The sequence below is a fragment of the Rutilus rutilus genome, assembly GCF_951802725.1.
Source record: "Rutilus rutilus genome assembly, chromosome: 7".
Taxonomy (NCBI): domain Eukaryota; kingdom Metazoa; phylum Chordata; class Actinopteri; order Cypriniformes; family Leuciscidae; genus Rutilus; species Rutilus rutilus.
In genome coordinates, this window is record NC_140221.1 from 7,222,609 (window position 1) to 7,240,709 (window position 18,101).

General features: G+C 37.7%; 1 protein-coding gene across 1 annotated transcript; it reads right to left on the minus strand.

Moving 5' to 3' along the window:
• Nucleotides 1–2,245: 2,245 nt before the first annotated feature.
• tmem248 (transmembrane protein 248) lies at nucleotides 2,246–18,085 on the minus strand. Its single transcript, XM_084413750.1, has 7 exons — nucleotides 17,792–18,085; nucleotides 12,896–13,054; nucleotides 12,062–12,347; nucleotides 10,478–10,628; nucleotides 8,212–8,395; nucleotides 5,554–5,697; nucleotides 2,246–5,398 (listed from the first exon to the last, which is right to left on the minus strand). The coding sequence occupies exons 1-7, from the start codon at nucleotides 17,792–17,794 to the stop codon at nucleotides 5,378–5,380; spliced, it is 948 nt and encodes a 315-aa protein (XP_084269876.1). The 5' UTR covers nucleotides 17,795–18,085; the 3' UTR covers nucleotides 2,246–5,377.
• Between the last annotated feature and the right edge of the window lie 16 nt (nucleotides 18,086–18,101).

Sequence of the window (18,101 nt, forward strand, 5' to 3'; positions counted from 1 at the left end):
GCACACACTGCAGGAGGGATTTTGGCCCACTCCTCCACACAGATCTTCTCTAGATCAGTCAGGTTTCTGGGCTGTCGCTGAGAAACACGGAGTTTGAGCTCCCTCCAAAGATTCTCTATTGGGTTTAGGTCTGGAGACTGGCTAGGCCACGCCAGAACCTTGATATGCTTCTTACAGAGCCACTCCTTGGTTATCCTGGCTGTGTGTTTCGGGTCATTGTCATGTTGGAAGACCCAGCCTCGACCCATCTTCAATGCTCTAACTGAGGGAAGGAGGTTGTTCCCCAAAATCTCGCAATACATGGCCCCGGTCATCCTCTCCTTAATACAGTGCAGTCGCCCTGTCCCATGTGCAGAAAAACACCCCCAAAGCATGATGCTACCACCCCCATGCTTCACAGTAGGGATGGTGTTCTTGGGATGGTACTCATCATTCTTCTTCCTCCAAACACGTTTAGTGGAATTATGACCAAAAAGTTCTATTTTGGTCTCATCTGACCACATGACTTTCTCCCATGACTCCTCTGGATCATCCAAATGGTCATTGGCAAACTTAAGACGGGCCTTGACATGTGCTGGTTTAAGCAGGGAAATCATGCATGATTTCAGACCATGACGTCTTAGTGTATTACCAACAGTAACCTTGGAAACGGTGGTCCCAGCTCTTTTCAGGTCATTGACCAGCTCCTCCCGTGTAGTTCTGGGCTGATTTCTCACCTTTCTTAGGATCATTGAGACCCCACGAGGTGAGATCTTGCATGGAGCCCCAGTCCGAGGGAGATTGACAGTCATGTTTAGCTTCTTCCATTTTTTAATGATTGCTCCAACAGTGGACCTTTTTTTCACCAAGCTGCTTGGCAATTTCCCCGTAGCCCTTTCCAGCCTTGTGGAGGTGTACAATTTTGTCTCTAGTGTCTTTGGACAGCTCTTTGGTCTTGGCCATGTTAGTAGTTGGATTCTTACTGATTGTATGGGGTGGACAGGTGTCTTTATGCAGCTAACGACCTCAAACAGATGCATCTAATTTAGGATAATAAATGGAGTGGAGGTGGACATTTTAAAGGCAGACTAACAGGTCTTTGAGGGTCAGAATTCTAGCTGATAGACAGGTGTTCAAATACTTATTTGCAGCTGTATTTTACAAATAAATAGTTAAAAAATCATATATTGTGATTTCTGGATTTTTTTTTTTAGATTATGTCTCTCACAGTGGACATGCACCTACGATGACAATTTCAGACCCCTCCATGATTTCCAAGTGGGAGAACTTGCAAAATAGCAGGGTGTTCAAATACTTATTTTCCTCACTGTATATATATATATATATATATATATATATATATATATATATATATATATATATATATATATATATATTTCTGTATATAATAATAAACTATACTGTTTATAATCGCATCTTAGTAAGATAAGTCAACATTTGAACTGCTTTAAACTTTTTATTTTTACATCAGAAGATATTTGAGTAAGCTGAAACCCAATACGTCACAGGTGCACAATGAATTCTGGGATAGGCAAGGCCACGAAGGATCCATCTGTTGTGTCATTTACCGCACAGGAATTGAAGGACAATGAATTCGGACAACCTTTGTCGTGCCACTGTGATCGGCCTTCGAAGGATGCAGCCTCTGAATTGGGATGCAGCAACAATCTGCAGTAGAGTTCTATGAAGGGACATGGTGAAGAAAAAAATTAGATGGGAGGAAAAATGACTACACATGGCAATGCTTTTGCGTTCTCTGCATTGCCCCAATAAACTTTGCATTGCCTCGCAAAACCTTTGTGTTCCGCACAGATAATCAATAATCCGTTTTATTAATGAATGATTTTTAAAACTCAAACGTGTGTCTTGTTGCATATTCAACTGTAATAAATGGAGAAAATAAATGCTAAAATAAGTCTCTCGTTCCTCAGGTGCGGCAGCCATCAAAGCCGTGTTATTGACAAATCACAATTAGTTACGCCCATGGCCTTCAAAAAAAACTGAGTGCATATCATGCCCTCCACACAAAACCAACCACTTCAGTTTATAACATGCTTCTAGCAAACCAAGAATCCCTTGCTTTTTATTTTCCACTAATGGATGTTACATAATTACATTATTACCCGTGATCTGTAAGACTGAAGTCAAATAACAACATTAGATTAGAGGTATCACGAAGCAAGAAAAAAACAACAACATGCAACCATGCAATTTGTCTTTAATAAGACAAAACACCAAAAACAAGTCAGTGTTATCTCAGATTTTATTCAGCAAAGCATGTGCCTACAATATCTTACAAACAGAACAAAAACAGAGGGATTGTCCTCGTACAAACAGGTCAGCAGGTAGAACATTTACAATCATGCATCATGACGAGTCGAAGGGCTCGCGACGCCTCTCGCCAACACGAGGGAACTGGCAAAGTGTGCGACGCAAGTTCAGACAAGAAGAGGACCTTCTACCACTTACAAATACAATTCACTCAAATGCTACGAGCCCAAAGGAAGGACGAGGGGAAAGATCAATATGATCTGAGCATCAGGCAGCATCCGTGGAATTCGTTGTCCTTTTCCATTGTCCTCCAGCAGCGCTGAAAGGCCAACTTTAATGATCGCAGAAATTATGCATTAGCTGCAGAATGCGCTCACGTTCAAAAGGCTCCTTCAGCCATCAGAAAGGTTCGAACTGATTTCGCAATTACACAAAAAATGAAACGACATGAGAAAATGTCTCCAGGGGTGAAGAAAAAAAAAGATTCAGAGATTTCAAAGCAGGTTTATATGGAAGCTCGTTTTCACCACATAATAAGAAAAAATAATTTTAACTTTTTTTTTACTCATAATTGCAAGTTGAGGACGTGAAGGATACACTTGATGCATCCTTCAAAATAAGCCAAATGAAGGACATCAAACGAAGGTTGACTTCCAAGAATCCGTGAAAATTGAGAAGGCCTTTGATGGAGTTTAATGACGTGACAGCCGAGATACGCAGCCTTCCGATTGAGAAGCGCCCAGCAACTTGATATTGTGAGAAAAAAAAATTACGAGATGCAAACTAGTAATTACGAGTTTATAATTTGCAATTGCAAGATATAAACTCAAAACTGTAAGAAAAAGTCAGAATTGTGAGATAAAAACTTGCAATTGTGAGAAAAAAGTCAGCATTAGAGTTTATACCTTGAAATTTTGAGATATACATTTGCAGTTGTAGAGAGAGTTGAGAGATGCAAACTCACAATTGTGAGGAAAAAGTCAGCATCTGAATTGCAATTACGAGTTTATAACTTGGAATTGCACAATATAATCACAATTAAGAAAAAGCCAGAATTATGAGATGCAAACTAATAATTAGGAGTTTATAACTTGCAATTTACTTGCAAACTGTGAGAAAGTCAGAAGTGTGAGATATAAAATCACCATTGTGAGGAAAAAAAAGGTAGAATTGTGAGATATAAACTCGCAAATGTGAAAAAAAGTCAGAATTGCGAGATATAAACTCACATTTGTGAGGAAAAAAAGTCAGAATTGTAAGAAAAAGTACATTGTGAGAAACAATTGTGAGGAAAAAGTAATAATTGTGAGATAAAAACCCACAAATGTGAAAATGTTGAGACAAAAAGTCACAATGACATTTGTTTTAATTACATGATGGAAACAAGCTTCCATTGGTTGCTCAATGCAATAACTTAGCATTTTTATATAACTTGATCAAACTAGTTATGATAGGATGAATTAAAAAGGGGTGTAAAAAACAAAAACGTTCGTTCTCAATCATCAACAGAAGAAGCCCAACTGAATCCCACTCTTTCACAGCCATTACTGCAGTTTTGACTTGGACATGAAATGGGGAGGAAGTCAGTGAGAGCAGATTTATTTATTTCAACTCAAAATGTACACAGCAGGTTCAACTGAAGGAGGAAAACTGTCTTAAACAGAAGACAGCGATGAACATGACTGACACAGTGCAAAGGCACATTAGTGTTTGGATGCCTGTTTATTATGGGCTGTAATATCGGGAGAAAGAAGGTGAGTGCTGATGAACCGTGACTGAGCTGTAACTAAGCAAGGCATGATGGGAAAATGGGTTCGTCGATAGAGAGCAGTGAATCATACAGAGATGCAATGCTAAACCAAACAGGAGCATGAACTAAGCATTCGTAACAAGCCTCATGCACATCTACTGTATATGATCACACATGCATGATATGAGTTTCATCGGGTGGAAACGAAAACTTAAATGACAGTAAGAAAAATGAAACGGTAGGCAAAGATTAAACCAAAACTAAAAGTATCAAACTAGGCATTAAACGAAACAATTAAATGGCAGGAAACACAATGGATGGTTGAGAAATGGATAAGAGTACAATGATTACAAAAAATAAGATATCTACAATAATGATTTACATTTTGTTTAAACTTCAATGTTAAATGTACAAGAGATTGCTGCTGCATCACTGCTGTTAATTCGCTGATTTTACAAATACATTCATTTGAAATGACCTAAATGACACGTGAAGCCCAAGGCCATGAATTATAGCATTAATTCAGATTTAAACACAAATCCATCGATCCATGAATAGGCTTTTTATTTCGACTCACTAACACGGTAACATTCTGAGTAAGATGATGTTTTATCATGTTGTATTCCCATCTATTTGCATTTAAGAGGAATTTAAATCGAGCACTGCGTCCACATCCACTCCGGCATCTCTTTTAGACACGTTCGCAGTAAAACCAGCGTGGGGTTCGGATGATAAAAGAAGCATGTCAAACAAATGCCAGCTGTCATCACTAGAGGAACTCGTTTCAAAGATCATGACCAGCAGCCTGATCATGGCAGAGATCCACGCATCTGCCCGTCCTCAAAGAGGAATCAGAAGAAATGCCACTGCAGAATCGCCAATGGACACATGTGAAAGGGTCGGTTAAGACGAAGACACGAGAGGAATGACAAGGCGAAGGTCACCTCCAGAGAAATCAGATGTCACAGGAAGTAGGATACACTTTTGTGATCTGATCAAGAACACAAAGAGCAAGCGTGAGAATGGATCAAATTTAAATGGAGGCGATATTCCTCATCTCTAGTCAAACACTTTCCTCTGTTGGTACTGGATATACTGAACATTTACAGGATGGTGCAGGGGAAGCTCAGGCAGACTGCTTCTGTTCTGAATTTAAGAGTCCTAGAATTATTTACACAGTAGATACAGGCACTTAAAAGTCTTTGGTTGGAGTGACCCAACATTGCAGAAAAATGCATTCACAGAGCTTTTTTTTTTTTTTTTTTGCACCCTTCTCCTGGGTTCAGTAGGCAACATGTAGTTTTCTCACTTCCCTTTCCGATATGCTTCGGTTCAGATGTTCACCTTCGACCCCGTTTATCCCGCCGACAAGGCCACCTGTGAGAAAACCAGACACTTTTAGTATTCAGCTAGGGCATGTTTGTTGTGAGCTGGATGATGACATTCCTGTAACAAGAACAGCAACTGCAGGGCTCGGTTACAATTTAACAAGCAGACTCATCGCACAGATCATCTTATACACCAGGTCGTACCTTTTCTGGACAAAAATCTGGGTTGTTCTGTCGAACTTTGCCAGGCCTGCCCTTGATGACTGCATAGCAGAACATTGTGATGACCATCACAAACAGGAAGTAGCTGGTGTGCATGAGGTGCAGGTTAATGAGGGAGCGATCGTCCTGTCGGGAAAGAGAACGCAATTTGCATCTGTAAATACATGCTTTTACAGACTTTTATATAAACTGTAACAGTTCAGTTCATATTCTGTATAATAACTCAAAGTGATAAAAAGTAAATATCTGTGGCCATCACTTTGAATTACAAAATCTTATATTGGCATCAGTCTGATTAGGGTGATACTGTAAAATAATCACTGATGATGTTGTATGTTACAGGGACTGATAAATGCAAATCCCACTTTTCTGATTAAATAAAATCAAATGTTATGCTTACTTGGGTTTTATACATATTATGGGTGTGACAGTTTTTCTAAAATTAGATCCTCTTTCTAAAAAAAGAAAAGAAATATTGCTATATATCATATCAAAACCCATGTATCGTGACGCGTGTCATATCTCCAGATTCTTGGCGATACACAGCCCAAGTAAATGATAGATTCACTGTGCAGGATAGACAGATTTTTTTTATTATAACAAAAGAGTTTTCACTTGTGCTGCTGCTGCTAAACTGAAGTGATATCAGCCTCATTGATCATAAAGGGAGGTTTCTGTATATAACCCATTCATATTTTGACAGCACACGCTGCAGATTTTGACAACTGTATTAAAATGCGGGACTGAATCTGAAATTGTGATGTTTGACATAGTAATAACCATCGCCACAAACAGGACAAAAACAAATCTCATATGCCAAACTTAGATCTGTGCATTAAGTGTTGCAGTGTGAATGCGACAGACCTGCCACTTGTTCTGTTTACTGTAATCCGTTTCTTTGTTTCTCATTTTATTACTAACTTTTCATTAGGGAAGTGCGCATCGACTAATTAGTTGTTTAACCCTTTAAAACCGGATGTGTCGTCGACGACACAGCCAACCAAGCTGTATTCATGTCACTGTAACTCTTCAACCGTTCACTGTCAAAATAATTCAAATAGTTCCTGAAAGTAGACCGTGCGCTTTTCGCCAATATACGGCTTATTACGGTAATGTCATGCTTTTCGTCTGCAAATGACAGTCGCGCGGGATGGAAGGATTTGAACAGAGAGATACGACGCGCGGCAGGTTAGAGTGTTTTGGATTGCATAAAATAATAAAAGAAACGAACAAATACATGGCGAAAGAAGTGTTAGACAGCAGAAGAGGGGATTGGGATGATTTTTAATGTAATTTGGGAGGCGGATGGCCGTTACTCTTTCACGTATCTAAGCATGTAGTGCGTGCATGTGTATGTGTGCGTGCCTGTGAATGCGTGCATGTGTATGTGTGCGTGCCTGTGAATGCGTGCATGTGTATGTGTGCGTGCCTGTGATTGCGTGCATGTGTGCGCGTGTATGAAAAAAAAAAGTGTCCTAAATGAAAACTGTGCAACCCAATGTCACAATAAAGACTTGTATATATGTATTATAGTTCATTTTTCAACTTTAAAGTGTTAGTTTCTTTCGTTCATGATTTTTTTTCTAAATAAAAATCAGTAAATTTATTCTCGTTTTTTTATTTTTGTCTATTTAAATTATATGTACAAACTCACCACACACAATAATGGTCAATAACTGTAATTTGTTGAAAGCTTATATTTTTCTGAAAAAGATGACACCTTGCACATGAAGATAGCACATGGTTTTAGAATCTTATAGTCAAAAAAACTAATTATGTGAAAACCACCTATTTTAGCTTCAGGTTCTAAAGGATTAAACAGAATTTTTGTAACCGACTAGTCTAAAAGTCAGAAACCCTCTAAAAGACTTGTGTGTATATGCATTTGAGCACTTCAAAGAATCAAACAGTTAAATTCCATAATAAATGCCGCTAAATGTCACACACTTGGCGAATGAGTTGAAGTGAATACGCGATTGCTTCGGCTATCACACCTTCGTGCATGTATATGGTGATGCATGGCTCTAGTGGAATTATGCCAGTTTGAAATGGCACAGCAAACATAAAACTTCGCAGTTTTATTTCTAATTCAAAATACTCCCGCACCTTTGCCTTTAGAACATCATTTCTGTGCTCTCCGTGACATGAAGAAAACGTTTCTGAAGTAAAATAAAAAGATTAAGCCCTGATTAAGTGGTTTGTTTTAATGTACGATTTTTGAAACATAAATGTAACAAGGTTTAAGGAGCAGGGAAGAAGGGGGAACCGGTGAACGGTTAACGGAAGTTTTAAAATAAATAAAACGAAAGTAAACGGCAGGTGTTTTTGACTGCTGCCCATGCATAGACAAAACGCAACTTAAACGTGCCAGGCCTGGTCTTCTCTCGTCTTCCACAGTAGTCACTCCTCTTATCTCTCGGAGCTCCTGGGACATTAACACTCGCGCCACCGGCCTCACTCGGCTCGTGCCCTGCTCTAATCTTGTGTATTTTTTCTCCTGTGTGATTGACTACTGTTTTCTGCGTCGACTAGTAATAACTGTACCGTTTAGTCGACTAGTCTTGCACATCCCTAATATATATATTAGTACTGTACTTTCACAAAGCACTTATTCACACAATGTTCCTATCAAACACTCACATCTGGAACGATGACAGTGAGCTTGGGATTCAGTGTGTGATACACCTTCCCAATGGCACCTTTGTAACACCAGAATGGGTTGTACTCCTGTGTGTACTTCGTGTCCGAGTCTCGTGCTGTGGTGAAAATCTTGTACCAGGATGTGGCATTGCTGTAGGTCTCTGGGACACAGTGAGGCGGCTGCCTGCAGAGGATTTGAGAAACAAGGCATGAATTACTCATCCTAGTTTTCTTAAAAAAACAAGCTTCAGTTATGCAACACCAATTCGAACTATACTCTGTGTATGTTCTTTATGTTTTGCTTTGGCAGTCTGGGTCAGTTGAACACTAATTTCTGAGTTGTTAGTTACTCAACACACCAACACATTTACAGAGAAAATCCACAGTTGAAAGCCTACAGCAATATTTGAGAGCCACATCTTGAAGATACAAAACACATAGTATGGGAGAGTGGGGTAAGATGTGTCAGTGGGTAAGTTGTACACACCCCCATTATCTAACAAACCGTTAATATACGTTTGAATTTAGAAAGAGCCTATAATACCAGGGTCATTATATTAACTAAAACAATTCAAAAAACATTTTCATTACTTGAAATAAAATAAAAGTTAACTGAAATCAAACAAAACAAATTTAATTTCAGCAAGTTGCTAAACAACATTTCTCATTTTCCTTTAGTTTAACGATGTACTAAAACAAACAAAAATGGCAACAATTTCCAGACAAATTACTACAATAATAAAAATAATAATAATAATCCCAAAGTTGTTCACAATATAAAACACTATAATAGTATCTTACAGTGTATAATTATGCTATGCATCCATCCATCCATCCATCCATCTCTTTGGGTAGACAGCTAATCAATTCAGTTAACAATTCATAGTTTTTCTAGGGATGGGACAGTATGAAAATTTAATATCACGATTATAGTGACCAAAATTATCGCGATTATCAATATTATCACGGTTTTGTTAAAACGAGATGAAAGTGTTCAAAAAGAATTGATGCTCACACTGAAGACATTTCAACAAGTTTTATATTTGAAAATCAAAAAACAACAAATAAAACAAGCAGCTCTATGCACTTTTTAAAGCATTTCCTTCCTGACGGTCGTCAATAGCAACGCATAACACCGCGCACATCCATTGTAACGGCCACCTAGTGTTAAGTAGTGTTCATGACATGAATGTGGATGTGCCTTTAAGATAACTTCTATGGCGTAAGTTATTGTATGCATGCTGGTTTTATGTGAGTGCGCACGCAAACTGAGAGTGAGATTGATCGCGCAAAGAGGAAGATGACTGCTCTACTGCTGACTGTTGTTTTATAATGTGTTTACTTCCACTTTGATTTGTAGCATGTTTTCGAGTGTTTTCTTTTCCCTTTTAACATTCGCTCTTCGACATGTATGTGAAGAGTGTGCTTAACTGAGAGAAAACATCTAAGTTATAAAAGTCTCGTGGAACTTCCAGTTCATTTGCACTGTCTTGTATCTGGGCAGACTTCAAACTCTCTGACAGACGTTACACCATGTATCACAACGGACGCGTTCTCTCGTTTCATTCAAATACAACTTGCCGTCTTGCGTCTCCGTTTTTAATTGTATTGAAAATTAAATCGGAGTTGATTTATTGTTTACAGAGTTTGATAATATTGTTGTGATCATCTTGTCTGAACGATTGTTTTGTACGCTGTACATAATGGATTTATAAACAGACTGTTGCTGGCTGAACAGGATCTAAAATCGCGATAATCAAACACGGTTTTAATGATAATTAAATTTTAAACGATATTACTAACCGTCAGTACATTTTATCGTGATTTATAGTGAAACCGGTAATCGTCCCATCCCTAAGTTTTTCAATATGATTTTTGCAAATTGAACGATACAATTCGAGAGGATTCACAATGAAATTCGATGGGATTCGATTAAAGATTTGATGCTGCATTTTTAAGTGCATTCACAGGATTTATTTAAATGCTTTCCCTAATGTGTCTGAGGGTACGTTTACACGACAACGATGTACTAAAAACGTAAAAGTTTTTATAAAATAAAATATATAGCATTAGAAAAGGTTGTAAACTGTTTCATTACATTGAAATTTTGTGCATTTTTTACTTTCATTTTTATTTTCAGTTGATAACAGACATCCTGACATACAGTAAAATGTGCAAGTAAAAAGTTGCACAACTCACCCCACATTTCCCCTACATGACTGACCTGTAGTGTGATTTGGCACATGCACTTTCTACAGACACTTACACTGTGACTGGGAAGACATTACTGGCTGCTGTGATGGTCATACAGGTGCTGAAGACCATCTGCTCACAGCGACCATGCAGAACACACTCATCTGAGTTCCAGGCTGCCGGCAGAGTGAAAGTGATGTTCATCTCTTCATGGGCCTCTCTGCCTTTAATGACATAAACACACCCACACAGAGTCAGCATGTTCTGTAAAACAAAGGGAGCTTAGATGTGCCTGCAAGTGATATCTAGAAGGTATTCAGTTCCGGCCTCTCTAACACGGTTATCCCTTTGTGCACAATGGACCGTTGTTTTAACTGGACTATGTTCAGTCACAACACCAGGGAAAAAAATAAACACACAGCAATGACTCTCCACCCTGATCTATGTCAATAAAATAGACCGTCACGGAGGCTGGATTCTGTTCAAAATTTCTAAACGTACTCAATGTAAGTTTCACTACAAATACCTCAATGACCTCGAAACTTTCGAGTTCAGCAAGATTGTTTTGAAAGAATTTAATACTTCTATTCAGCAAAGGTGCATTAAATTAATCAAACGAGAGAGTAAAAACATTCATAATGTTACAAAAGATTTCTATTTTAAAGAAAAAGATTCTGTTCCTCAAAGAATCCTAAAAAAAAGAAAAGATCACGGTTTCCACAAAAATACTAAGCAGCACAACTGATTTCAACATTGACAATCTTAAGAAATGTTTGTTGAGCACCAAATAAGCATATTAGAATTGTTTTACTGTATTTTTGCTCTTTAATGAGCATAAGAACCTTCTTTCAAAACAATTTTTTTTAAATCTTACAGACCCCAAACTTTTGAATGGCAGTATATGTAAAATAGTACACCAAAGATGCCCAGATGGTATATTATTATGAGTTTCAGCGTTTTCATCAATGAATGGTTTTTCAGCTAATACTGCCCACAACCCAATGTACAACAGAAGAAGTTTGCATTGCAAGCGACCGGGGAAAATATATTTAAAATAAATATATATTATACATAAAAGTCACAAGATAAGCCACAAAGAAGGTGCCATGGCTGTTTTTAAACACATGCATCTAAAAGTTAAGTAATAATAAATGTAACTAGGTGCTAGCATTCAAATGTAAAAACAGTACACATCAACATGTTCTCTGGGTCAAAACACATAAGGAAAAGATGGGTCCCCTTATAATTTTCTCATTGGTAAATGCATACTTTGCATAGCCTGCCATTTTTTCTTTAAGACTCATTTTTTTAAAGCATAATTTTAACTAAAGAGGCAAAATATATTATTGTCAAATTTCCTCTATGATTCAATCATGTTATTAAAATAAGCTCGTTTCAATGGTCTTTCTTTCCCCACTAGATAAAAGCTACTGTATATTTGCATGCCTAGAAAATCGATGCCCTGACTCAAACATACAGTACTTTCCTATCCTTTCAAGGAAGTGCAAACTGAGTGCAGAGTAGAAATATGCAAGGTGTGAAAAATTATGAAAAACAGTTGATAAAATCATTGATCACATGGAGGTATGTTATCAGATGGCACACGTCCAGGTTAAACCCCCCCCCCCCCCCCCCCCCAAAAAAAACTGAGACATACCAGCTAGGCCAACTTGGTGCCCAAGCGCACTGGCATAAAGGTGGGTAATATTGCGCGAGTAGCCGCCGAATGGCCTCAGTGGATCCAGGGTCAATGTGATGGCCACTGAGATGTTGATCAGACCGGGGTCCTCCAGCAGGGCTGGCGACTGTGTGCTGGATCGCGCCTGGCTACTGGTCACCGTGCTCTCTGGTGTAATGGACTCATTCAAGCTGTGCTTGAGGGTCTCGTTTTCTGAGATGCAAAAGTCAAGCTCGTTGAATCGGAGAAGGAAGGTGTTCCAATCCTGGGGAGAAAAAAAAAAAATTATACAAGAGTCACAAAAAAGTAAATTCAAAGTCAAGATTATCCCCAGCATTTCCTAAACAATATTTATGCAGGTTCATACCTGTATGTCTATTACAGTGTTGTTTTATTAACAAAAAGTATTAGATGAAAAACTTTATTTGCCATCTAAATGAAATAACTCTAAACTCTGAAATAAACTTATAAAAATTACACAATTAAAACTGAATTTAAAATAAATTAAAGCTTTATTTAAATAAAGCTAAAATAAATAAAGCTAAAATCACAGCTAAATTGCATTACTAAAACAAACTACATCTAAAATGAAAACACAAAATATAAAAAGCTAATTCAAAATACACACACACACACATATATATATATATATATATATACACACACACATATATTATATTATATACTATTATATGAATAGTATATAAATAATATTAAAATAACACTGGTCTACTAATCATTAACTATTTCGTTCCCAAGTATTTTCAATGGGTCATGGCTCACACATATGAGGTAAACCAAGTTATTTTCTACCTCGGTCATTTCAGGTGATTTGATCTCCTTGATCTTAAAGAAGTATCCTATAGTGAGGAAAGCAATAGCCACAGCACTGACGCTGACCATAAAAATGACCAGCGGTGGACGGTTACTTATGTAGGTCTTCAGATTCTCCAGTGGATTCAACAACAACACCTGCAAAAAGAAAAAAAAAAGTCCCACAAGCTTAGGGAAACTCTGACCTACATCAACACTGGCACTGAATGAAATCTACTGTATAACATGGCAAAGAATTCTAATTCATGTTTGCAAGAACTGGTTTGTGTTCTCAATCTCAAGTCAATATTTGGCTAGATAGCTCATTTAATTGTTCTCTCCACTTGACAAAGGTTGAACTGTGAAGTTTCATAACTTGCTTTACAGTCATTTAGACACATGTACATTCCTAAACACCAGTCAATGGCAGATCTCGGTTCAAAGTCTTGCTTGTTTCGCACATTAGGCTATTAATATCAAAGAGGGTTAATGGTAACAAATTCAAATATTAATGCAGCTTAAGAATTATTAGAGGAGTAAAGCTCTGTAGATTAAATTGTGAGGAAAACAAACAAGAGATACTGTCAAATGGATTTAGAAAGTAAGCAGAAACTCCACACCCCACATACCAACAACAAACTCAAACACCGGCTGAATGAGCTGACAAAAATAATAAAGAGACAATACCCTCAGTGAATACTCTTAGGACTTCTGTGTGGCTAAAAGCGTTCACACATCCTGTTTTACAACCAATCAAATTAAATCCTGTAAACGTAGACATTGAGCCACTATCAAGAAACCTGTTTTTTTTTCCTTCTTAAATTGTAGAAGCAAAACCGTAACATGCATTAGAAGCTAATGCTGGTTTGTGAATAATACGTGACGTAGCCTAACACTGCCTCAAGTTATCTTGAGGTGAAGCATATGTTTCCAGCCTTGTGTTTTGAATATGAAAATAAACTCACCAACACCCTATATTTTTTTCTTTTAAATATCAGACTAAAATTCTGTGTGTGATGTTCAGCTAAGTTAAATGGTTGTTGAACATGCATTCTTCATCAGATAAATCTCGTCAATATTTAATTCACTGAGTTACGTGTGAATGTGTGATTATAATCTTTGGAAAAAATAAATACTTTTTTTAATCCCATTTTGTGAAAATGTGTCAACAACAGGCAATAATGGCATAACAAATCACAGATGATGATAAAACTTCCAATTTATCCAAGTCAGTAAAAATCAAGGCACATGTTAGCTAATCTAAAAGGTCATCTGAGTATTCAATGCCTATAGAGAACAGGGTTCCTCAAATCCAGTCCTGCAGTTTTTATTTGATTATAGTTTTGATTTCAATCACTGTTTGAGCTAAACTCTGCAGGACAGTGGGCCTCCATTTGAGGAGCCCGGATGTAGATTGTTAGCATTCTGTCCTGTGCAGTTTATACACCAAAAGGCCAATTCACACTGACCGGAGACGGAATATTACAGTATGCTACTTATCAGACATTCCACGACCCAACGAAAGCCAACTGAACATGTTCAATCAGAGAAAACAAGTGGCGACCAATGGCAACAGACCCCGACAGGTGTAACACGCATGGCTATGCTCAGCCTGTGACCTGGAAACCAACCAAAGAAAGCCATCTTGAAGAACATCTCAATCCTCTAACTGCTCCACGAGGAGGCGAGGAATGAGGAGTGAGGAAGCTTCCAGAGGAGTTATGAGCAAGCATACACAGGTGTATCCTATGCGGAAGTCTTTCTTGAGAAACCTGACGCACGTATAAATTCTCCTCCCCTTTCACATCTGTCACAATTATTTTAATTTAAGCTTTTCCTTTGCCGTTTAAATAAACCATACATCTTAAATATTTCAACAGGGCATCTTGCGTTATTGTTATTTATTAATAATTTCTTAAATTAACCAAACCTTAACGACATACGGGCAGGTCCCTTAAGCGCAGTTGATGACGCTGTGAAGTGACGCTCGAGTGATCAAGAATATTCCAATATACGAATAAGCTTTCCTTCGATTCCTCTGTGCTCATTTTCTTTTCTTGCAGCCTTCCCTCGCATCCTACGGGGGTTGGAGCTGAAACGCGAGGAAAGGAAACGAGGATGCACAAATTAGAAATGAAAAGCACCCACTGATCCGATAAAATCGTTGGTCGGCAAATGTCAGTGCAGTGTGAATTGGCCTATAGAATTTGCTTTTGCATCGGTTGGTTCTGAAAGTATTTTTCCTATAAGGACTTTTCTTTTTTTAAGTCTTAATTTAATAGTTATAAGACATGAACCAAAGTAGCCATCTTGAAGGTGAATCACAACTTTAATTTGACGCAAAAAAGCATTTGAAAATCTGACAAAAACACAAAGGTACACGACTGTGTACTTAACTGCTTATTATCCACTAGGGATTCGGCTGTTTAACATGATTGGTTGAAAAAAAACAGGTTGAAATAATTCAGGCTGACGTCTTCAACAGAAGCTTTTAATACTGATTAACTGACTCCTAACGGTAGCTAACATTAACGTTCGCTCAGTAACAGCTATCAATACCGTAACCAGCTGATAACAGCAGCTGTCAACAATCGTACTACATGCCACTAGGGGTGGGCGGATCCTTCCTGAAGTATCGATACTTTCGATACTGACGCTGTATCAAAAAGGATCGATCCTCACATAAAAATATCGATCCAAATGTGTGTGTTTTTTTTTATTACCAGTAACTACCAGCACGCAATTCAGTGCGTAAAATAAGCTTCTAAGTGGAAAAATAAGCGAATGTTAGCGAATAATTGTGTAGGACAGACCTATTTATCCTAGTCATCTGGATACGAGACGAAACCAATCAATCACAGAGAGCGTTCGATGCTGGTGCTTCGCTGAGCTCACAGTGCGTTTGGGAAACGAAGCCTAGCTTAGATGACAGAGAAACAAAAGTTTTTTCACAATAAACAAACTAAAAGTGTACATACCGGTTCAAAATGTTGACATCAGTAAGATTTTTTTTTATGAAATTAATATTTTTATTCAACAAGGTTCGATGCATTAAATTGATCAAAAGTGACAGTCAAGGGTTTTACACTGTTAAAAAAAAAAATCTATTTCATATAAATGCTGTTCTTTCAACTTTGTTCATCAAATAATTCTGCATAAAGTGTATCATGGTTTCCAAAAAATAAATAAACTGTTTTCAACATTGATAATAATAAGAAATGTTTCTTGAGCAGCAAATTAATTCTCATCATGAAGGATCATGAAGACTGGACTACTGATGCTGAAAATTCAGCTTTGATCACAGGAATAAATTACAGTTTACTATGACATAGAAAACAGCCTAGTTGTTAAATTGTAACATTACAATTTTTACTGTATTTTTGATCAAATAAATGCAATAGAGAATTAAAAAAAATCTTACAGACCCCAAACTTTTGAACAGTAGGCTAGTGTACAACAGTGCATTTACTATAATTAGGGTAGTTTGGTAAAAGTCACTGACTGACAGGCGAGTTGAGAGCACAAATCACAAAATATTTAGTGGTCATGAAAACGTATTCAGATTTAGCATATTAATGATGCATTCATCTCATAAATCATGACACACTGCTCTAGCACAGGGAAGTGCATGTGAGTTCAAGTGCATGCTTTTAAAATTAAAAAGTATTGGTATCGGCGATACTGGCCCTGTATTTACTTGGTATCGGATCGATATCGAATTTTGCAGTATCGCCCACCATTGCGACGCTATGTTGTGTGTGTGTGTGTGTGTAATGTATGTATGTATGTATGTATGTATGTGTATGTATATGTGTGTGTGTGTATATATATATATATATATATATATATATATATATAGGAACAAAAAGACGCCCTCGGCTGCTATTTGGAACCAAACGCTGCCAACTTAATATTATTATTTTATTATTGAGTCGATTATTTTTAGTGAATCAAGAACACTGGAGTTGTTACTACAATTAATAGCTGACTGGATGAACTGTAAATTAATACTGTCATCATGTCTGGCTCATATTGAATACAAAAATATGTTGCAGTGTCATTGATCACACAGTATGTTTATTATTATTAATTGACATATAGATATGGTCAACTTCTGAATTGCATTTGTGCCATCTCCATCTCTAAAACGCTATGAAAAGTCAATAAACAGTCTGTGTAAGAAACCTTTACAAGAATTTCATAAATTGCATTTCTGATCTCTGACCAGAAATTATCTCAAGAATTGGCAACAGACTGATGAGGGAAGTTTTTTTTTCTTTTCTTTCAAATTTACTATTTAGTATTTACAAATATTAACTTTCAATCTTTTTTTCCACCCAAAAATGTCTATCATACACGTAGTAGATGAATAGCTAATCAACCGAAATCGTTGAGAATAAATCGAAATAATAGTTGATTCCCAGCCTGCCTTTCCAGACAGCACATAGGGATCTACCTGACAGAAACACAGTTATGTTCCCTTGGCTTGTATCATATTTGCTCTTATTAAGACTGCTGCTGATGGCCTGAATCTCTCGACCTCTTTAGTCGTAGTCTGCATCACATATTGAGCTGTCAAAATCTACACGACGTCTGAGTGTCAAATCCCAGTGATCTACCAATCGAGACAGTATTTCTGGGGTCTGTGACACACGTAAATGCAGAATAAAGTCAGCTCTCTAGGTTTTAATACACAGCCGATATATAGCTGTTTGTGTTAGCTACGAGCTTCGATCTGAACGGCACGTATCTTTGCTATTCTCACCAAAACAGCTCAACCTGGTGACATCCAAATGGAGCAGCTACGCGGCTAACTAGTTATGCAACCATTCCCAACCACACAAATACAACATGTTAAGCAATTGACTTAAAACAAGCTGGAAATATCAAACTCACCATTTTGCCTCAGCGAGTGCGCAAGACAGCTGAGGCGGCTAACGCTAACAAACTCGAACCTAACGGGCCTGTGCGACAAACGCACAGCTGACAGTGGTATTGGAGTACACAACACTCCTTCCCATTATTTGCAGGTGCACTATATTCTAAAAACAGGGTTTTATATAGCCTTTGCGACTACAACGAGCTGCTGCTGGTTGACGGAAACTGACTGGAAATGTCTTCTGTGTTTGGAGACCAGCAGCAGCACAACCAATCACGTTACTTTCACTTCTCTACGCACGCACCGATCACGCACGGCGGGGCTTAG

Bases quoted from the DNA above. Each gene is read 5' to 3' on its own strand.
- tmem248 (XM_084413750.1), bottom strand. The intron at 12,348-12,895 runs GTAGAAAATAAC...TTTTCTCCCCAG, and splicing joins AATCACCTGAAATGACCGAG to GATTGGAACACCTTCCTTCT. The intron at 5,698-8,211 runs GTGAGTGTTTGA...CTTTCCCGACAG, and splicing joins TCACTGTCATCGTTCCAGAT to GACGATCGCTCCCTCATTAA.